The 23,386-nt window shown below is 36.3% G+C and overlaps 1 protein-coding gene across 3 annotated transcripts in view; it reads left to right on the top strand.

Moving 5' to 3' along the window:
• The window catches only part of LOC110039261 (endoribonuclease Dicer homolog 4), a 131,791-nt gene that overhangs the window by 77,984 nt on the left and 30,421 nt on the right, over nucleotides 1–23,386 (top strand). For all 3 annotated transcript variants that reach the window (XM_020744268.1, XM_020744267.1, XM_020744269.1), the window contains 2 exons: nucleotides 326–422; nucleotides 6,861–7,053. In XM_020744268.1, the coding sequence (XP_020599927.1) occupies nucleotides 326–422; nucleotides 6,861–7,053 (290 nt within the window). The remainder of the gene's footprint in view (nucleotides 1–325; nucleotides 423–6,860; nucleotides 7,054–23,386) is intronic.

The raw sequence follows: 23,386 nt of genomic DNA, 5'->3' as shown, positions 1-23,386 counted from the left end.
AAAGTGATAACGGCTGGATCTACATTTTGATAATTCTATTCAAGAATATTTTCATTTATAAACATCAAATATTGGACTCCGTTAATTTTCTGTTTGTAAATTTACCCTGTAATGTTTTTTATCTTGCCTCCGTCGCCGCCGCCTCCGTCGCCGCCGCCTCCGCCTCAGCCTCCACTACCGCCACCATCGTTTTTTTTCTAACTAATTCAGGCTGGCTATGTGAATCATTAGCTGCAGCACTCTTTTTGACATTTTAAATTTTTATTACAAGTCAATTTCAATACCTGGAATATATTTGTTTCTGATGAACCACTTAATTTTTCAGATGTATCTACTTCAGATTTTCCTTTTTTGGACGTATTTGAAGAACCACTTTTTTCACAAAAATTATCACTACTAATCAGCATCCTTTCGACATACAGGTACCTTTTTTTTAAATTTTTTTTGATATTCAATTTGAGAAATGTTCTTTAGCCCCATAAGTCAATACACTTTGATGATGGCCGTCTAATCCAAGTTTATGTAAGATATTTGGAATTTTTTTTCTCGAAATGTTTTGATTTCTTTTTAGTTAAACGTTTTTTTCCCATCTTCTTTCTTTTCATTTCAGTTTATGTTTTTTTCTTTATTTTTATATTTCTTTTTTTATTTTTAACCAATTGGTCCTTTTATTGTAAAAAGGCATGTAGAACTAGATTGGGATCATTGAGTGATTGAATGACCTATATAAGGCCAACTCCCTTTCAGGTCTCTATCCTTCTCTCTTATTCTTCCCATATTAGATCATATGATAAAACTAAGCAGCCTAAACCTGTGCATCAATAAATTTTTATTATTTTATGACCTACTTCTCAACGTGCCTTGGTTTCGTCATCCCTTTTCTTCTCTTTCGTTTATGGTAGACTTGCATTTTATCTCATGTTCGTAGTTATGCTCGTTTACTTTTGTTACCCTTTATTTTTCTTTCTGAATTCCCTATTCTCTTGGAGCCACTTACATTGAGTTCTCAAACAATACTGGTTAATCCATTGCAATTGTCACACCCTGGGCCCGAAAGATAGTACACCTTAACAACATAGAGCTTGATGAAATAAATTGAACAAGTTTTGTATTCGCAATAGGAAAAAATTGTATACAAACATTAGCTAAAATAAGCAAGGAAAGATAAATTTTATTTCATTTCATAAATAAGAATTTAACGACTGATACAACTGAAGGAAAATAAGAAAATAATTGATAAGAAACTGAAGTAGTTTTGGATAACTATTCAGACCCAAATGAGAAATATAATAAGTAATGTAAATACTAATAATACCAAAAAGAAAATCTTTAGTTGGAATGTAGGCCCCTATGAAGACAGTCTTTTGAGTATCTGCTATCCAAAATATCAAGTGGATTTGACAAATAAATATCTATTATTATTAGAGCATAAACAGTAAGAAACCGTGTTATGCAGTATGACCAATAGAATGCGATGATATTCTATATATACCATTAATTTCTTCGATTATGGTATTGTACTATGGTAATAAACCTATTGTTATAGGTAATAAATCCTTTTGTCTGACTTGCCATAACAAAATGATTATAATTGGTATAAAAATGTTATAATATCATGCATGTTTCACGCAACACCACCTTGCACTATCCAGTTGTAATTATGCTTGGATATGTATTGCAATAATTGAATTTGTCACAGAACTTCTACTTGAATAATAAATAATGGAAATACAAGGAACCAATAAATAATTATGAATTTTCACAACCATAAGTTATGTCTAATTATTAATGAAATTCGATATGAATATATAATTAAATCTTCTGACAATTATACTTGATAGATAATTGAATTGCAATTGTATACCTGATAAACCTATTAAATAACGAGAAATCTAATATAATTGACAATGATAATACACTAACAACAAAGAATATATTTATCTCCTAATAAATAATAATTATTTACATGTGTGGAGCAGTTTAAAACCCACTCTATCTGAGATCCACTAGATTGCGCTAAGTGCCTTGCAAACCAAATAAATAAATAAATAAATAAATAAATAATAATAATAATATAAACACATAAAAGTAAATTTATCTTACTCGAATAATAATTTAAAAGAATGAACTAATGCTTTAGTAAAAAGGGGAACCTCTCGATCGAGCGAGAAAGAAAATCGAGGAGGGCAATGGAAAACTAAAGCAATGGAGGTACGGGAAGGGCTTGGTAGTTGCTATGAGGTAAGGAGAAGAAAAGGGCAGCTGTTGCTAGGGCTTTGAGAGAAGGAGAGTGGGGAGAGAAAGAAAACTACAGTGTATCTAAGGTTTTTGTAATGGGAACTCTCTACGATGCCTTGGCCTTTACTCACACTTAAATAGAGCAACGAGGTGATAGCTTAAGCCTACACGGGAAAGTGCCAGAAATGAAACACAACAAGCTTGATCGGAAAGGTGACAATGTAAAGCATGGGAACTTATGTGAACGATACGATCAAGAAGGGCGACACAATGTAGGCAATCGTGGGAAGAATAAAATGGAAATGGGAATCCATGAAATTCTTGCAATTTGGAAGGTGATGCATTGGAGTTCATTAGAGGAAACAAAGGGAAGTTTTGGTTCTTACGTCCTATCACTCTTAAAAGAATTTGAACCCAAATTCATACCTTAACTGTAGAGTAGCTATTAGTATTTCACGCTCATCTCTTCTTCAACCTCTCAGGTTACTTCTCGCTCTGACTAATTCTTTCAAAGTATATTGACCAAAGAAATATATCAGCAATGAAGTTGTCGAACTTCATGCTTGAATATGCATTCTAGTACTTCTTCATAACTCATGTACTCTCAAATCATCAACCAGTCATATTGGATGATGTGAGTTGTCATGCTTGTAGCATCAAAGTAGAGAGGCGTGAAAAATATTGTGTATTCTTGTAAGCATTGGAGGAAAAGCCAAAGAGTATGAAACTTTGCACACTCTGTCGATCACTTCAAAAGAACCAACGAAGCAAGGTTAAACTTTCTACTCTATCAAATCCTGTAACTTCATGCATTTGTGAAACTTTAAAAAAAATATGATCTTCAACTTTGAATTCAATTTTTTTGTTCTTGCAATCATAATATTTCTTCTGCGATCCTAAGCCGCTCGTAGTCGATCTCGAATTTGACGAATTATTTTGGTGGCTTGATCAACTAACTGATGTTTGAAAATTTATCTTACACCAATCTCAAATCAACATAATGGGGGTCTGCAATTGCTGTCATAAGGACTCATACCGTGTCATGCTGATGCTTGTATGAAAACTGTTATTATAAGCAAACTTCACTAGCGAAATAATCTTCCCATTTGCCTCTCAAGTTTAAAATAAAAGTTCTCAAGAAATCTTTTAATGTTTGAATGGTGTGCTTTGACTATTCGTCTATTTCGGGATGAAAAGCAGTTAGTGAAATTAATATTGAGTATTGATATGTGTCATTTTTTTTGCATTTTTATATGCTTTAATTCTAAAAAATCTTCATTTAAATTCATGATTTTTTGTTTTTGGAAGGTTGGATTTGTATTTTGCATGTTACCGGAGGATTAGCACACAAATCGGAGTAAAACAAGGACTTTGAAAAAAATCAAGCCGGCGTAGCCATGTCTAGATCTGCCCCAAATCAAGTAACGCGATGGAAAACTCCAATAAAATCGCAAAATAATTGAATAACTTCATATAATACTCAAATAACACATCATTTTTATAAATACTACAGATGAAATATTCTCGTAACATCGCTGGATATTCCAATCCGAACGTAGCTCTACGTTAGGAGTCCTGATGTAATATTTTTCCTTCCAAAGAAGTTTCAGAAAGAACATTAGAGTGATGTGAATATAGAGAATTATTATCAGTATTCATAGCAACAGGGAGAGAGGCCGAAGAAATTCGAGCCCCCTCAGTATTAGAAATAACAGGAGGAAACACAACATGCAACACCTGCTCAGCTCGCTCAATAGGGGAGGCAGGTTGATGGGGCTGTCCCTCGTGCTGAACCAAAATAGGGTGTACAGGTGGTTGAGAGGTCTCGGCAGTACCAGCTGCCAAAGCATTCAGATTATTTTCCACAAGAGGCAGAGGCGCCTGCTCAATATGTGGTTGTTTCATACTTCCCCCTTTCCTCAATTCAGGATGTAAATGAAAACATTGATCCGGATCGTGGCCAAACATGCGACAATGAGTACAGTAAGAGGGATGTTGTTCTAATAAAACCTATTGTCAGTAACCATTGTGAGCCGAACTAATCCAAACCTCATCAGGTAGAGGTAAGGTGACATCCCTTTCAATTAAAACCCTAGCCATAGACGGTCTCGAGAGATTATAAGTGGGAGCATCAAGTTTAAGGGGTCTCCCGAACATAGCTGCCAAGGAGAACAGAATTTCATGGTTAACAAAATGGACTTTCAAACCTGGAAACCGAAGCTAAACAAGGATAATCGGAGCCTTTGCTTTGGAATCAAAGTTGGCTGACCATTTCAAGATTTTCATAGCACAATCCTGAAACCACACTAACCACTTAGCAAACAGACGCGTATAGTCCGCCTCATTGGACAACTGAATTAAAATGGACAACTGAATTAAAATATGCGAATTAAAATATGCCTTCCATCCAAGGGTCCTATCTTCCAACCTCCAGAAAGCTTCATCATTTCGAAATGTTTCCGAAGGAATTCCATTTTGGGATGCCCATACAAAAATTTTCCTATGAGATAGAGGCGGCAAGAAGAGGCGAGATCGACGTTTTCGGCGTCGGAGAGGAAGAGAGCTAGCTTACCCTCTTTCTGGCCCGGTCGTCGAATGAAAGAAGACTCATCACCGAGCGCGAGTGAATCGTGAAAGGTATAAGGGAAGTTTGGAACGCCGCCGACGGTCTTGCCGGCGTAAGAACGAGCCAGGGAGAGACGATTACCCGCATCGCCATTGAATCGCAAACCCTAGCAGAGCCGTGTAATCGAAAACGAAAACATTTGTGTGTGTGTGTGTCTCTGTGTGTGTGTGTGTGTGTGTGTGTGTGTGTGTGTGCGCTTTTTGAAAAACAACTTTACAACTACTTCTTCAGACAGCTGCAGCTGCCCCTAACAGATCTTTAGTGAGCCTATTGACACATTGCTTTCACTGTAAGTTTTATCAGTTAGTTCATGCACAACTCCTAAGATTCATAAGGCACGGAAATCTTAGATATCTTAAATTAAGCTCAAGGAAATGAATTATACATAAAATGCATGATACTCTATATATTGAACGATACATAGATGCAGACTTTGTTGGATGATCGTTGGATTGAAGAGTTACCTCAAATTATTGTATATCCTTAGGAGAAAATCTCGTAACTTAAAGAACCAAGACTCCACGTTTAGTTTCATTATCAAGTACTGAAACTGACTTCAATACTCTTGTTTAAGGAAGTGTGCTTCTATTGCTCAAAATCATTTCAGATGATTTAAAAATCAAATTACACGTGTTTATAAAATTATATTGTGATAAAAAATCGCCTAATAGTAGTGCACATACTTCAATACACCATGATCGTACTATGCATGCCGAGATTGATAGTCACTTCATAAAAGATAATGGGAAAGTGGCTTGATTTGACTTCATATTTGCATATATGGAATCAACTAGCAGATATCTTCACTTTAAGACTTTACAAAACAATATTTGAATGTATTATACGTAAATTTGGGATAATATATCTCTACCATTCAGTTTAAGGTCGTGTCTAATTTTTCTGACAGTACTACCCTATATAACCTGCTATAAAACCACACTATAGTATTGCATGTTACACTGGGGCCTACTCTCTTTTCAATCATTGCAAATAATTTAAGCCACATGTATCAAGGCCTTATACTATTGGATCAATTCTTCTTTGACCCTCGACTTTCAATTTGTCCGCTTACCAATAAGATTGTTGGCCCCTTCTTAATTTTCCCATCTTGCATTTTATTTATTCCTATTTTATAATGCCTTTTGGAATTGTATATATACTTACTCTCCTTTACGAAGAAAGTAGAGAAATAACAAAAATATTTAAGAGTTCTTTCTTCATGATTTTATTTTTCTATTTTCGTTGTTAAATTAATAGTTGTTCTTTTTAAACATGTTTACATCTTACAAGGTAAATATGGTTTATGTTGAACATTTATGCCTGTACCTCTAATTCAAATTATTCTGTGATGACTTTTGTTTTCAAACTGAAGCATTGAATTTTTTCCTCCTGATCTTTGGACTTGTCATACTTTTTAATACCCAAAAATATGAAATTACGGCTGTATTAGAAAATAAATGATAGCGTTGAAGGTAGGGAGGGAATTAGGGATGATTATTTGTCAAGCCATATTCATACTATTACTATTATTATTTTAAGTTTGGGAAAAGCCTTGTTAACAGATTGAATGGTCAGGATTGATGAAACTAGCCAGATTGTTGGGGTAACCTTAATGACTATGTAAATGATAGCTAACTACAGGAATTGTCCAACTTGTACCATGATGAATGCAAATAATTCTTTACATATGTGAAACTAGAATGAATGACGAACGCTGAAAGCAGCTAGTTTTGCTGCCAACCAATCAGTCAACTTTTTTTTTTTTCATTGTGGTTGGCATGCTTCTGAATCTCGCAGTAGTGATTGTTTAAAAGAAGGCATTTATGCTCCAAAATAGAAAGCAGAATAGAGGAAATGTGGAGTTATTGAAGTTATATCTTATGGATGTAAAATATATCACAAAGATTACTATTTTTATTTGTGAAAATGCCCAATTCTTGAAAAATTGAATTTTCTGTATATATTTATTTTGCTTCTCTATTTTTCAGCTTTCACTGTTAAAAGAGAACACTAAATGCATAGTATTTGTGAAAAGAATTATTGTTGCAAGAGCACTTGCATGTATTCTTAAAAGCTTGAAGTCTCTAAAATTTTGGAAATGTGATTTCCTTGTTGGCTTCCATTCTGGATTAAGGAACATGTCACGGAGTAAGATGCATGCCATTGTCGAGAAGTTCTCCTCTGGAGAGGTATTTTTTCACGACAAAAAATAGGAACATTAAGATCTTAATTCTAAAATTTATTGCAATATGAAAGTACTTGATTATTTGTAAAAACCCAACTAGCATTGACTGTTTGATACTTCCTTTCTGTGTAGGGAATAATAAATTCTCTTATTTGGTCATTATTATTCTTTTTTCAAACTGGTATTTTATATGCAGATGACATTCCTTACAAATTTGATTACATGCCAATTTTTTACTACTATAGTGAAATTATTGTAAATGATGCTATGAGCATGTAAGTTGATTTAACGTGGGAACACATTTCAAGATAGTAATGTTTATTATTTCCTAAAGGAGCGAAGAGGGGAATTATATGAAACTAGGCGATAGATTTGAGTATTTTGGATGTACTATGTAGAAATAAAGTCATATAGATAGTGATTTTCATGAATAAGTCCTTTTAAAGTACTCTGTGACTATATATGATCATTATCAAGGTAACTTCTATAAAATTGTTGGACGTAATGTTCAATAGATTTAATTATTGGGCCAGAACAATATCATTTCTAAGAAGTTAGATAGAAATGAGAATATTTAGATGATGTGTGGTTAATTAGGAAATCTAAAGTGTGATTAATCGTAATACTTGCTGAAAATAGGGTAATGGAAAAAACTTTCATTGATCAAACGTGTAATACAAAATGGAAGAGACATTGCTAACAAGGTAGATAGAATCAATAAGGGAAGACTAAGAAGAAGAATGAATATAATAGAGGTAGCATGTTTAGAATTTGTATGATTTCTTAAACCGGCATGAGTTTTGGGAGTTACAACAGGAATACAATGCGTAAAAATGTACCCATCTAATCAGCAGATAAATTAATGTCATGAAATTTGCGTGGAGATTAAACTTTATGTAAAATAGATAGAATGCATTCAAATTAATTTGTGAAAAATAGGGGTTATGATAAGGCTAATGAGGTTGATTTTTTGTTTTATTACATCTCATTAATACACTTGCAAGAAACAAAACCTTGATTTTGGAATGAGCAATGTTATAATTATATCTATGAAAGATTTGTTTGTTTCAGGGCAAGAAATTGTTTTAGGAACATAGCAATCTCCTCGTTGATTAGGGAAATATGGATCCTATAGGAATATGCAAGGTGAGAAATGCTTCTTGGAAGATGTGGAAACACAGTAACATGGAAATCATTTGTAACATATAAGATGATGATTTGCTAAATTGATTTTTAGTGAAATCATAATTGTAAGGATCATGAGAATGATTCATGTCTGATTTTAGATCATTCTTAAAATGTTCATTAGAAGCAATTGTTTTGCAATGAGTATGTCTTTACTTCATAAATTTTCCTTTTTTTTGTGATTTTACTTTTAAAAAAATGACATAGGAGCTTTGAAAATTTGCACCCCGGCCACTCTCACAAGAGGTTTTTTGTGTTATTTATGGTCGAATGTTTAGAAGACATTTTTTATTTTAGATGATTAGAGATTTTCCCTTAATTTTTGAATACTTTAAAATCTAGTCCAACAATTAATTACTTCTTCCAATAATGTGGAGAACTTTTGATTGAGATTAGTCGTTAAGGTGCTATTACATAGCATATAGTGGCAATATTTTATTTTTTAATAGAAAAGATTTAACACCGTAAGCTTATAAAGAATTATATGAGAATGATAACAAACCGAGTTATATACTCATAGTGTTGTCATCCTAGGTGATTATGAATCTTAGTTTACTCGGTCAAAGAAGATAATTAATGAAATCTAATAGAATGTCTCTTATTATCAACCATTGGTTGCATCGTAGACGTAGGGTGGATATCTATTAAAGGAAACAAATATAAATATCTGTTAGCTAATCTATGATATTGTGCCCTACTAATTGTTTTTAATGATTTTTAACTCAAGGAATATGATCATTGCGGAACATATGAGCCAATCATAACTATAATGTAATAGTTTTATTTTGCGATAAATCATTAGATCAAAGGGCTATAGTCATAGCCATTGGCAACAAAATCATGCTGGTAGAAGACACGGGTTATATCCTTACTAGCTCAATTTTTTTTTTTGAGAATGACTATAGAATTAAACTTGATATAATATTTACTCATTGCGAGCTTAGGTTAATCATAAGTTTTGAGCATTATGGATTGCGTTTTCTCTCTATTATTTTTAAAAATATAGTTTTTTTGATATCCTTTGTTATTTATCTAAATTGAAGCTCAATATAATTTCAATGGGATTTAATGAGTTTTTGAAAATAGTCCACTTCCATTATGCTTTTTAGTCAATACGACTATTATTGAGGTAAAATTTGAAGGGCCTATATTTGCAATGAGTCCTTTTTTTATTTGAGATGGACCCATCCGGTTAAAATTTTCTATTCACATGACCATCACCGAGTATGATGCTTTAAATCCTTATATTTGCAATTTGAGATTTTTGAAATTTTTAAAATAAGTTTTTTTATTTTAAGATTTACTTTATGACCATCATTAATATGCTTTGGTTGATTATTGTTAGTTCTTCTAGACCTTGCTAACTTTGAATGTCTGCATGCAGAGGTTCAAGTCTGTATTTTTCATCAATCGAGCTAGTTTAGACATATTTTATGTTAAAAAAACTCGTTAGCTCTAGCTCCATTTGTAGATTATCAGTTCTGTTATTATGGATTGCTTTATATGGATAATATTATAAGTATAACTTAAAATTAGAATTTCATCATAATTCCTATGAAAATTAACTATTTGGATAACATTCAATGGGTTAAAGTCTTGTCGATTCTAATTATGGGCTTATGACTATTTTTTATAAGAGCGGCCCATTTAACATGCATGTGTGTTTATAAAGTTTCAAAATGATTACATGCATATTGAGACAAATTAAATTTTATTTTAATTTTGTTTTTTGTCCACATAATATTGTTAGATTGTGTTCAAGTATATAGCACATTGTTTGGAGCATGTCGTGAGTTTTATTCATTTGTTTGGACATATTTTAGAGACCTTTGTACCCTTTTTGAGGTAATTTGCGTGAATTTTGTGGCAATCTATCTGAAGTGAAAATTCTCTCATATACATGAGTAAGCTTTGAAGTTATTTATGAAATTGATTTGTTTGATTAGATATATTGATGCATGCATAATTTTATTTTGATTTAAGTAAAAGATGTCCGCTGTTCATTTGTGTTTATGTTGTGGATTCTTGAAAATTGTAGCTTGCATGCAATATCAAAAGAAAAATAATATACGTTTACAGAAGTTCTGTCTATCATCTCCCAGAAAGGCAAAAAATAAAGGAAATTTCTTATTATTTTCTTGCTTCTAAACAAAATTACATTCTAAAGCAACCTCTGAACAAAAATGGGCCATCTTGTTGAAGGATCCCATTTTTGATGTGTGACAGAAAAGGTAAAATTGAGTCTTTTTTTGGGCCAGTTATGCCATATATTATACCTTAAGCGCTGCCTCATAAACTTGATTACATTTACATTGTTCCCAAAATCATGTTATCTTTTATCTGTAGCATTCATTGCTCATTACTGTTCTTGATAAACAAAATAGCGTTGAGCTCCATTTCAACGTTGTCCCAATGCTCAAGATTGTTCAATTGCAATGGTAAGGTTCCCTTGCTCATTGCAAATTACTGCTCCTATGCAGATAATGTGAGATAGAAGTAGGCCCCCATTAGCACTTGCCTTGATGCAACTAAGGGGGTGGGGGTGTAAGGCAGTCTAGAGGGTTGATTAATATATCTGTGCTCTTGTAGAGGAGAGAAATGTGTTTGAATTAGCGTCTCAAGTTTGGTGGCTACCTAATCGTGGGGGTCCTAGGGTCAACCGTGCTTCTTAGTGCTATAGGCTCTTGAGCTATGGTAAATTCCACATTAGTAAATGTAGGACAACCCCATTGGATCAATAGCTTCAAATAGGCTTTGAATCACTTCATACAGGCTATTAAAGGAAGGGATATAAATCAAAATGATCACACTATATCTAGTGGGCACATGGGATCAGTCTTCAGCCTCTTTGCAACCTTGTGGGTAGACAATGACTTTCCTCTTGTTGAGCCAAGCATTGGTGGAAAGGTCATCCATAAATATCATCCACCTGAACATCTCTTTGGGGTGAAGTCACAGCTTCCTCAACCATGTGAAGCTTTATGTGGAGTTGGGATATGTTGGCATGGTTTTGCGCATTAGAATTTGTTTTTGTATACTCAAAACAATGAATTTGTTGCTTTCATTTGATTCAGAGTATTAGATTTTAATTTTTAATGTGAGCTTTATCGTTATCACGCTCAATGGCGAGCTGTCGATTTCAATATAATTTTCGTTTGAGCTCTTCGTTACTTGGATGCAATATGAGGTAGTCCCAGTTGCTAACAATAGAGGATTTTTACCCTAGATATTAGATTTAGGTGCTTCTGATTACATGATTAGGGACATTCATGTTCTCATCAACTACCAAAACTTCAACCTCAAATTTGTTAGACTCACCGATGGATCTCACTGTAGGATTGTTGGGAAAGGAGATGTGAAATTCTCCTAAGATATTCAACTTTTATCAATATTATATGTTCCCCAACTAGATTGCAACTTTCATTCAATTAGCAAGCTTACTCATGACTTCAACTTTGTAACTAAATTCTATTATAACTCTTGTAAAATTTAGGTGATGTATTCGTGGAAGTTGATTTTCAGTGTTAAATTGCATCAAGTTCTATACCTTCTCAATAAAAAGTATTCTCTTAGCATACACGCATTATCTCCGCTATTCTCTTCTCATGGTTCTAAGTCTGTTGAAAGTCAAGTTTTATTATGAAATTGTCGCTTGGTTCATCTTAATTTTATTATATTATGAAGTTATACCTCCATCTCTTAATTAACAAAAAGTTAGAGTTTAATCAGTGTGAAACTTCCAATTGTTTAAACATACTAATCGTGTATATCCTTTGTCTGAGTACAAACATACAAATCCTTTCTTTATCATCTATCTTAACATTTTAAGACCTACAAAATTAAAACTCATTAATGGATATAGATGATTTGTATTCTTCATTGATGATCACACTAAAATCATTTCAATATTCTCCATGAAGGATAAATTTAAAGCTAAACGAATCTTTCAGTCCTTCTATGACATGATTTACACCTTGTTCCAATGTAAAATTTAGAATCTCAAAATTGAAAATACAAAGGAATAATTCATCTCTATTCTTTGACCCTTGTAAATAATGATATCATCCATGCGAGTTCATGTGTTGAGACTCAACAACAAAATGTGATAGCTTGGCGGAAGAATAGACATCTCCTTGAGGTATCTTGATCTATAATGCTTCCTCACAATGCCTAAAATTTTTTTGGGGTGATGCTGCGCTCACAACCATTTATCTCATTAATAAAATTCCAAGCAGGAATATTCTTGGATTCAAGGACACTCTTATGTTTTAACATATAAATATTCTCATGTTTGAGCATTCTCCTCAATTCTTTCTCTAAAAATATTTGGTTCTCTTTTGTCCACATTCGCCAACTAAACCGCACAAAGCTTATCCCAAAATCCATCAAATGTATTTTTCTTCAGTACCTCCATTAAAAAGTGGTATAAGTCTTACTCTCCTATTACTAGAAAATATTGAAACTCCATGAATGTTACATTTTTTGAAAATCAATCTTACTACACCAAATCTGATGTTCTGGGGGAGAGTGAAAATGAACATCCATTTTGGGATATTCTTGATGACATATGCGACAACCTCACTTGCTCCTCTTCAAACTCTTCCTCCTAAGTTTCATCTCTTGTTGAGGATATCCAACCACCCAACTAGAAGCCCACAATAAAGCACTATGTATGTTCACCAGTAGGAAGAAAGATCTTGATTAGGCGGAAGACAACTTGTAAAGACAAACTACAACGAAAGCTCGAGTTCACATTTACCTAAAATTTCAAGTAAGGAGTCTTATAGTCATGATTTATCATCTTCCTCTTCTGATTCTATTGTCAAAGAAAGTTACATTATATATCCAGTTTAGTAGTATGGAAAACTATCCTCATCTTACATAGCTTTTATTTTTAACCTTGATAATATGCATATTCTTAAATCTATTCATGATGCTCTTGAAAATCAAGAATAAAAGAATGTAGCTGAAGAAGAAATTTGAGCATTAAAGAATAATTGTACTTGAATTCTCATTAAACTCTTTCAGAATAAGAAGCCCAATAGATGCAAATGAGCGTTCAATAGTAAATAAAAAGATGACGAGGTTATTGAGAGATTTAAAACTAGACTTGTTGCAATAAGTTTCACTCAAGCCAATGTGATTGACTATCAGGAGACCCTCTCACTAGTTGCCAAACATAACACTATTGGAATTCTTCTTTCAGTAGCAGTTAATTAATTAGGAAATAGGACTGCATTAGCTTGATATAAAAAAATACCTTCCTGAGTGGGGATATGGAAGAAGAAATGTATGGAGATACCACCAACACTTGGAATAATTCCAACAAATACCTAGTATACAAACTCAGGAAGTCTCTCTCTGGGCTTAAGCAATTATCAAGGGCATGGTTTGAACGATTTGCTAAAAACTGTGAAATCTAACTAGTATTCTCAAAGTCAAGTTGATCGTATTTTATTTATAAAACACACTTGGAGAGGTAAGATTGTTACACTAATAATATGTGGATGATATGATTCTTACTGGCAATAATGAAAAAGATATCAAGATCAAAGATGTGCTTGCCATGGAATTCAAAGTCAACCGGAGCTGGTTGAGTTATATATCTCTCAACTAAAATAGAAGCCACAGAGGGTCTGGTGACAGCAAACGTAGGCCTATCCACCTTGATAGTCTTACCGTAAGCAGTTGTTAAAGAGTAGAGGATTTCCATGTTGAACAGATGTAATTTTAACCCCAGAAATTTTATCCAAACTGGAATGATAGGGGACTGCTTTTGGATCAAAACCGACAGTCCACTTCAAAATTTTCATAAAACGATTATCGATCTTGAGAAGTTTTGGAGAGAAAATGCAATTGGTTTGAAAGAATCGAAATACCACCACAGTTTAAAAGTAGAAGTTCTCAGCTTGCTACTTACTATGCAAAATAGTATTTCTAGCTTGTAACGTCGTAAATGACACTTCAAAATATGAATCCCTGTACGTGAAAAAAATCAAGATGCCCGATAACTATATTTATTTAAAATACTTATTTTTATTAAACTTTTTTTTATTCAATATTATATATATATATATATATATATATAGAAGCTCGAGGGAAAATTTATTAATACGAAAAAGATATAGAAATGTTGTATGAGAGAACATAAAAGAAAGTCCAACCTATACAATATAACACACAAAATCCAGATAAAGCAAAGATACAGAAAGGTTGAAAACCAAAAAGCCACAAAATGACACAAAAGTGCTAGAGACGTCCCACTTTAATTCTCCTGCCTTTAGTTCTCGGAAGTGAGCCGGCTAACAAATTATTAAGGCGTGTACCATTGCCCGTAGTAATCAAAGTATCATCCATCAGATTCCTGAGCTTAAGTAGATCCTCATTCTTTTTCTTCCTTTTTGATGTGTAGACCTGTCATTCCTCATCCAATGATTGACTCATCTGATCAGTAGATTCCAAAGGTGGTCAGATAGGTGTAGGTCGTTGCACATCTTGATCCGCATAAGCCTGAGTAATATTAACAGCTTTCTAGACCTGATGAGGCGGTTGTGAGGCAGTAGAAGTATTTCCACCTGTATTATCAGTGATATGTTTTAGGGCAGACGGGGTCAAAAGAAACTCCCTCCCCCACGATAGGAGGTTCCAAAGAAGAGGGAGCTACAACTGGGGATTTAATGATTGTCATATTGCCCGCTTGATCAGGAGGAGATGAAATTACAACCTCTAGCGGAGCAGATTGCTTTTTTGGTCTGAGTTGGGGGTGTAGATGGTGACATTAAGAACTAGAGTGTTCGAACATACGACAGTTCAAACAATACGACGGAAAAAGTTCAATCTCTACCTTCTGAAAATATTTATGGTGTTGTGTGCCCAACCAGATTTTTTCAGAAGCGGGTGAAGTAATGTCTCTTTCAACTAGTACTCTGGTTTCAGAAGGACGGGACGGATTAAAAGTAGGAATGTCAGTCTTGAGTGGTTTCCCATAAACTGAGGCAATAAAGTACAATATTTTTTGAGAAAAATAATGAAATTTCAGACCAGGGAGATGAATCCAAACCGGAATGATTAGTGTTTTTGTCTGTGGGTCAAAATCCATAGACCATTTCAGAATTTTATTGCTCTGTTATCAATCCATATTATCTTTCTATGAAATAAATGCATGTAATCTTCTTCGTTGCTAATTTGAATAGGAATGTGTCTCCCATCTAATAATCCAATTTTTCATTCTCCAACAAGGTGCATAAGTTTAAATTCTTTGCGAATGAGCTCCATTTTGGGATGACCATATAGATATAGAAATTTCCCAACGAAATTTCCCAACCAAATTCAGACGACAGGAAGAAACAAGTTGAATACTTTCAGCTTCTGTAAAAAAGATAGCAAACTTTCTATTCTTTCTATCAGGTTTATTGATGTCCTCTGTCCACTCAAACGAAGGAGAGAGAGATGATTTTGGTGTGCCTGAAGTGTGGGCACCGGTAAGGGCAGCTGCATACGAATTGTCCGAAGCCATCCTCAAGGATAGGTGCGACGTTTAGAGAAGAAAACCGACAGAGGAAAAAAAAAACCAAAAAGGCTAATATATTAACTAGAAAGAAAAATACAGATACAATGTGTTGGAGGGCCCAAACACCACACCCTACCCACACCAAAATTAGAAGGGGTTCTAAAGCTAGAAAATACTGAAAAGTACATTAGAAACATAAAGAAAAAGACTAAAAATGCTGAAATACATAGTATCAGGTGGCTACAGAGCAACCCAATTTGGTTTTGCCTCTGTCTCTAGTTCTAGGAGAGGAGCAAGCTAATAAATTGGTAAGATGATTATCATTGTCAGTAGTAACCAATGTATCATCCAATATGTTTCTGAGCTGGAGTCGGCCTCTATACTTCTTCTTTCTCCTAGAATAAATCTGTCATTCCTCTTCTTAGTCTAATGTGTGTTGGAGATGTGCAGATTGTTGAACATTAGAAGCAACTACATGCTGTACCGGATGCTCTGTTATTTGATCAAAGGAGCACTCGTGTGTCTTGGCATGTAAGTGAGTCTTCTTCAATAACAGTGAGTGATATGAGCACAAGTCATTTCCGCTCCGCTAAGGTTTCGCACCACGGCGAAGCTGGCACCTGCTATGGTAAATATTTGTTCTTCGATTTTGCCTCTTCTCGTCGAATAAGAAGGGCCCTCGTCTTCGTCTGCTGCTCCGTTCTTGGCGATCTGTGTTTCGTCGTTCCTAGTAGATAAAAACCGCACATATGTGCTTAGTCCTTCGTCGTTTCCTATTTCGTCGAGATACGTTGGCGTTGTCCCTCGTTTCCTGTTTCTGCTTTTCCTTGTCGCGGTCTTTCATCATCGTTTAAAAGGACTGTTTCCTGTTTGCAATCCTCTGGCTCGAGCTGACGCAGGGGCTTCATAGAGGGGTTTCCGCTCTTGCTCCCTGTTCTGATTCGGATTTTGCTCTTTGCTTTTCTTTCTTCACTCTTCTTAACGCTGCACCTTCATCTATTGGGGATGATTTCGGACAGATCGTATGTTGCTACCATTGCGGGTGTCCACGCCTGAGTTACACCTATATCGTGTTTTCCCTCCTTCGTTTGAGTGGGCAAAGGACATCAAGAAACCTGTTAGGAAGAATAGGAAGTCTGTCATCTTTTTTACATAAACTGAAAGTATTTAACTTGCTTCCTTTTATCAACTGAATTCGGTCGGGAAATTTTTGTATGGTCATCCCAAAATGAAGCTGATTTGTAAGGAATTTGAGCTATGCACCTTGTTGGGGAGTGAAAAATTGGACCGTTAGATGGAAGACGCATTCTTATACAACTAAATAATGAAGAAGATTACACACGATTATTTGTTAGAAGGATAATCTGGATAAATAACACAACGATGAAGATTCTAAAATGTTCTGTGGATCTTGACCCACAGACTGAACCACCAATCATTCCGGTTTGGATTTGCCTCTCTGTTCTGAAATTTTATTATTTTACTCAAAAATGTTGTACTTTATTGCCTCAACTTATGTTATGTCACTCAAAATGAATATTCCTATTTTTAATATTTCTTGTTTATCTGAAGTCAGAGTACTTGTTAAAAAAGACATCACTTAATCTGCTTATGAAGAAATTTAGTTATGCACACAATACCATAAATATTGGTAAAAGGTAGTGATTAAGTCTTTTTCTTAATTTGTTCAAACTGTTATATGTTCAGTCACTCCAGTTCTCAATGTCACCATCTACACCCTCACAGACTAAAAAAACAGTGTTCTGTCAGAGGCAGTGAATTCATCTCTTCTTGACCAGCTTAAAGTTATTGACACTATTGATCATCAAAATGATACCCCTCAATATGTCACTATTCTCGCAGGTGATATGACAATCATTCAATCCCCAAACATTGTTGTAGCTCCCCCTCCTTTGGAACCTGCTATCGTGGCGGGAGAGATTCTTCAGACCCCACCTGCTCTAGAACCTATCTCCGATATTACATGTGGCAATACTTCTACTCCTTCACTACTGCCTCATCAAGTCGAGCAAGCTGTTAATGTTACTCATGGAGATCATGATGTGCAACAACCTACACCTGTCCGACCAACTTTGGAATAATCTATTGATCAGATGAGTCAATCATCAGATGAAGATTGACAGGTCTACACATTTAGGAGGAAGAAGAAGAATGGAGACCTACTTGAGCTCAAGAATGATGGATGATACTTTGGTTACTTCGGGCAATGGTACTCATCTTACTAATTTGTTAGTCGGCTCACTTCTGAGAACTAGAGGCATAGAGAGGACTAAAGTGGGATGTCCCTATCACTTTTGCGCCCTTTAGTGACTTTTTGGTTTTTTTACTTTTATGTATCTTTGCTTTATTTGGGATTGTGTGTGTTTTGTGTGAGTTGGGTTTTTTTTAGGTCTTTTCATACAATTTTTCTGTTTCTTTTCCGCTTTAATACATTAGCCTTTGGGCATTTTTTTTTTGAAAGCCCAAAAAGGCTAATATGTTAAGTAGAATGAAAGATATCGATACAATGTGTGGGAGAGCCTAAACATGACACTCTGCCCACTAAAAAACCACAAGTGGTTCCAAAACTAGAAAAAGTAGAAAAATACATTAGATACTTAAATAAAAAGTATAACGGTGCCGAAATACATAGTATCAGGTGCTAGAGAGCGACCCAATTTGGTCTTGCCTCTAGTTCTAGGGAAGGAGCAAGCTAATAAGCTGGCAAGATGATTGTCATTGCCAGAAGTAACCAATGTATCATCCAATATGTTCTCGAGCTGGAGTCAACCTCCATTCTTCTTATTCCTCCTGGAATAGACCTGTCATTCATCTTCCTAAGAATCAGTCTGATGGGATGGTAGAACTGAAGTAGAAGGAATACCAACCGTAGTACCCACAATAGGTTTTAGTATATGTGAAGTATGAGTTTCCTCTAACCAGATACTTCTTGAAGAAGTGGAGCTACGAAATTCTCCTGGTTATCAGTCTGAACAATGAACAATATCATTTGTAGGTAATAGTCAATCAGTATTGTTTTTTATGGGGTTTGAAGGTGCCAACATCACATCACTCGCAGTAACAGTAACAACAGTGTCATGGGGGGTCCTAAGGTGCAACAGACAACTCCTGCCTGGTAGTATCCTCCCCAGGTGAAACTAAAATATCCAGAGCAGTGAGGTTAGACCCATCCTTATTCACGTGAACCTTAGTTTTCAAATTAGGATGGAGCTTGTGGCATTTATCAAGGATATGACCAAACATCTTACAGTGGGTACAATATGGAGGCCTGTGTTTCATGACGATTTGTTGCCAGTATTCATTGTGGATTGTGCTCAGCCAGACTTCGGTAAAGTAATATCCTTTCCACAAGTATTCTGGCCACCGAGGGTCTGGTTAGGTTGAAAGTTGGCAGATCTAGCTTCAAAGGATCCCTTAAGATGACCACAATAGAGTAGAAAATCTGATGGTGAAAAATATGCAGCTTGAGACCAGGTAAACTAAACCATATCGGTATAGTTGGAGTCTCATGATTTAGGTCGAAATCAGGAGACCACTTGAGTAACTTAATAGATTTTTCTGCAATATTAACATATTTCTTGGAGAAAATTCTCGTGTAGTCTTCAGTCATTGTTAGTTGGATTAACACATGTCTCCCATTCATAAGTCCCATTTTCTACTTGCCTACGGGCTTAAGATTATCTACACTTTCTGATAACATCCATAGGTGGGTGTCCTCACTGAAATTTTCAAATAAGAGTAAACTTGAATTTTTCTGTTAGGGTAAAAATTTCTGAGTAAGAGAATTTTTTTTTTTTTTTTTCACCTTTCCTACTTCCTTCTTAACAAAAGGACAATCATTTGTACCATCACAACATTCCTTATAGCTTGAGGGGAATATCACCGCGGACTCCACCTGAGGGATTTCAATCACGTGGGCAAAGGTCTTTGTTGGTTCAACCAAAAAAGAAGGAAGTGTCATCAGGGCAAGGGGATGTGCTAGCTGTCACCTGCAGCGAGAAGCTTACTTCGGGCTGGAGAGGAAGACGGGCGCAGAAGCAAAATAGAAGAATTGTTGTCGGGTCGGAGAGAAGCACGGGCACGAACAAGAACAGAAGAAGTGTTAAATATGAAGGAAAGAACCGTCAAACGCGGAAAGCAGAGGTGCAGTGTCGAAACTAGACGCCGATGCAGAAAGACGAGCCGTGGAACTTGTAGCTCGATGAGGTCGACGCAGAAAACTAGACCTCACGAAAATTGAGGTCAACAAATCCCTACGTCGTTGTCGACGATCGCGGAAAACGAACGCGTCGGAAAGCCAAAGATCATACCAAGGAATCGCCATCGGGCGAATCCCTAGCGGAGCAGACAGACGATTCTATTAAAGGAAAAAGATACAGATAGGTTGTATGAGCGGGGCCCAAATAGTCACCCAACTTACACGGTGCAACACAAAAAAAGAAAACAAAAAAAGAGGTACATGTAAGATCAATCGGGACGACCCAATTTAGTTCTGTTTTTTATTCTTGTAAGGGAACCTGCTAACAAATTAATGAGGTGTGTACCTTTACCCGAAGTAACCAATGTATCATCCCATTAGATTCCTTTGCTCAAGTAGATCTCAATTCTTCTTCTTCCTCCGGAAAGTTTAAACCTGCTATTCCTTATCCAAAGAATGTTGCTCATTCGGATGAGGTGTAGAGTCGTAGTAGGATTGCCAACAGTTGTACCCACAATAGGTTCTAGTGCATGCGAAGTATGAGTTATCGCCTCTACACCTGACACCTGATACTTCCTGAAGATGGGGAGCTGCAAGATTATCCTGATGATCAGTCCGAACACTATCCTTTGTAGGTAAGAATCCTTTAGTACTGTTTTCAATAGGGTTTGAAAACTTAGATTGCCTGGCAGTGCCATCCAACATCACTTCAATCGCAGAAACAATAATGTCAGGGGGGTCCGTAGGGGCAATTAAATCAGACACCAAATCCTGTCATGTGGTAGTTTTCTCTCCAGGTGGAACATATATGTCCAGAGCAGTGGGGTTAGACCCATCCTTATTCACTTGATCTTTAGATTTCAAATTAGGATGGAGCTTATGACATTTATCAAGGATATGCCCAAACATCTTACAATGAGAACAATAAGAAGGTCTATGTTCCATGACGATTTGTTACCAATATTCATTATGAGTTGTGCCCATTCATACTTCAGTAATATCAGGTAAAGTAAACTCTCTTTCCACAAGTATTCTTACCACAGAAGTTCTGATTAGATTGAAAGTGGGTAGATCTAGCTTCATAAGATCTCCAAGTATGACCTCATTATAGTAAAAAACCTGATGATGAAAAAAGTGCAGCTTGAGACCAGGTAGACTAAACCATACCGATACAGTAAGAGATTCTGATTATAGCCAAACTCAGGAGACCACTTGAGTAACTTCATTTTCTTGTCTGCAATGTTAAGATAAGAGAAAATCCAAGTGTAGTCTTCAACCACGGTTAATTGAATCAATATGTCTCTCATCCATGAGCCCCACTTTCCACTTTCCTGCTAGTTTGAGGTCATCAAAATTTTTTTGATAACTTCCATAGGTGAGTGCCCCCACTGAAGTTTTCTAATAAGAGAAAACTTGAATTTCTCAATCAGGGTTGAAATTTCTAATTCATAGAAAAAAAGTGATGTTTTTCCAATTTTCCTACTTGCATTTTTAATAAAGGGACAGTCACTTATTCCATCACGATAATTCTTATATCTTGAGGAGAAGACAACCGTCGACTTTACCTGAGGATTACCCATCACGTGGGCAAATGAGGCTTTATCAGGTTCAACCGTCATAGCAGGGAAATCCTCCTGCTAGAAGATGACAATAAAATTATTGTTTGCGTAGTCCCGAGAAACTCGGAAGGCGAACGTCGGTGTCGAACAGAAAGACGCAGACGCAAACCGAAGCTATCGGGCAGGGAAAGGCGAAAGTCGGCGTCGAAACAAAGGAAGGATGACGCAGTTGCGAACGGAAACTGTGGACGTCGTCGTCGAAATCGAAGAGACGCAGACGAAACCGTCGACGTCGAAGGACTCGAGCCGACGAAGCAGAGAGTGACGAGCGGAAGCGGAGAGTGTACGACAGAGACGAGGTATGCAGACTCGCATGATATAATATATATATATAAACTAGTATGAGTTCCTCTGTTAGGGTTTCGCTCGATGGAGAAACCCAGCGTTAACCTCCGGCTTTCACTCCATCTTCCTCGTCGTGCTACTGTTTCATAGGCATCGGACGCAGACTCGCACGTTGTTGGCAGTGCTTTCGTCCTTGATCGCGTCGTAGATTACGTTGTTCTTCGTCGTCGTCTGCGTTCGTGCGCCAGCCGAGCCTTCGTCCCCAGCCGCAAACTGCGTTCTGGTCAGCTACCTATGCTACGATATTCCGATCGCAGCCTTCTTCTCCGGTCGTAGTCTGTGGCCTTTTTCGTCTGCTTTCGAGATTTGCGTTCCTTGTTTATGTTCTTCGTTGCTTCAGCTCTAGAGTTGGCGCGTGGGGCTTTTGCATTTAGGTTTACTTTTGTTCCGGTTTGGTGGAATGACCCTGAGTTATGCGGCGGCTGTCTCCAAGGGTTCTACTCCCGAAGCAGGCGGCCATTCCTGTTTCTTCTCTCAAGAATTTCATGATGCACATGAATTTGGAGGTGGTTATACCTTTATTAAACTACCAGGAAGAAAGAATGGCAAACCTGCTTTTTTTCTCACTGATGAGGAAACAAGTATATTGGCTTCAACATGTAGATATACTCTTGTTGGGAAATTTCCATATGGAAATCCAAAGCTTGAGATTATTAGAAAGCATTTCGATTCTCTTAAGCTCACAGGGAGTTGGAAAGTTGGTTCGCTAGATGGCCGTCACGTTCTCATTTAACTCCATATAACGCAGATTATACTCAACTTTTTGCTCAAGAAGCTCTCAAAATTGATAATCGCTTTATGAAAATTCTGTAATGGATAGTGGATTTTGATCCTAAATTGGAATCTCCTATTATCCTGGTTTAGGGTAATTTTCCAGGGCTCAAGGTGCATCTCTTCAATTATGAAACCCTTGATACATTGACAACTGCTTTTGGGAAACTGCTGAAGGTTGATACTCCCACACTTGATACAACCAGGCCATCTGAAGCTTGTGTTATTGTAGAGCAACGACATCACTCAACCCTTTCCAGGGGAGATTTGGATTGCCTCCCCTCATCAGGGTTATTTGCAGAAGATTGTGATGGGACCTCATCCCCAATACTGCTCTCATTGTGGAATGTTTTGTCTTAGCTCTTCATCATGTTATCGGTTGCATCCCCATCTTCGGTCGGCTGTAGCCCCACATCCTGTTTCTCAGCACATTTCTGCGGAGGTTATACCCTCTTCCTCACTGTCTATGATACCTACTGCTATGCCCATGTAGGTTATGGTGCAAAATGGTTTGTCTACTGATATTGTTTCGGTGATATTGTTTCGGAAAATATTGATAATGGTCGTTCGTTGGAGGAGAGTCGGGTGGTTGCCGCTGGAAGGCAGGACACGATCACTGCCTCTTCTTCTACTGGAGTGGACATACTACCCTCTCAGGTTCTACCTATCGTGGAGGGTGCTCAAGCTC

This window comes from Phalaenopsis equestris, unplaced genomic scaffold (assembly GCF_001263595.1).
Source record: "Phalaenopsis equestris unplaced genomic scaffold, ASM126359v1 Scaffold236011, whole genome shotgun sequence".
Classification (NCBI taxonomy): domain Eukaryota; kingdom Viridiplantae; phylum Streptophyta; class Magnoliopsida; order Asparagales; family Orchidaceae; genus Phalaenopsis; species Phalaenopsis equestris.
This window is presented reverse-complemented; position numbering and strand designations above follow the sequence as displayed.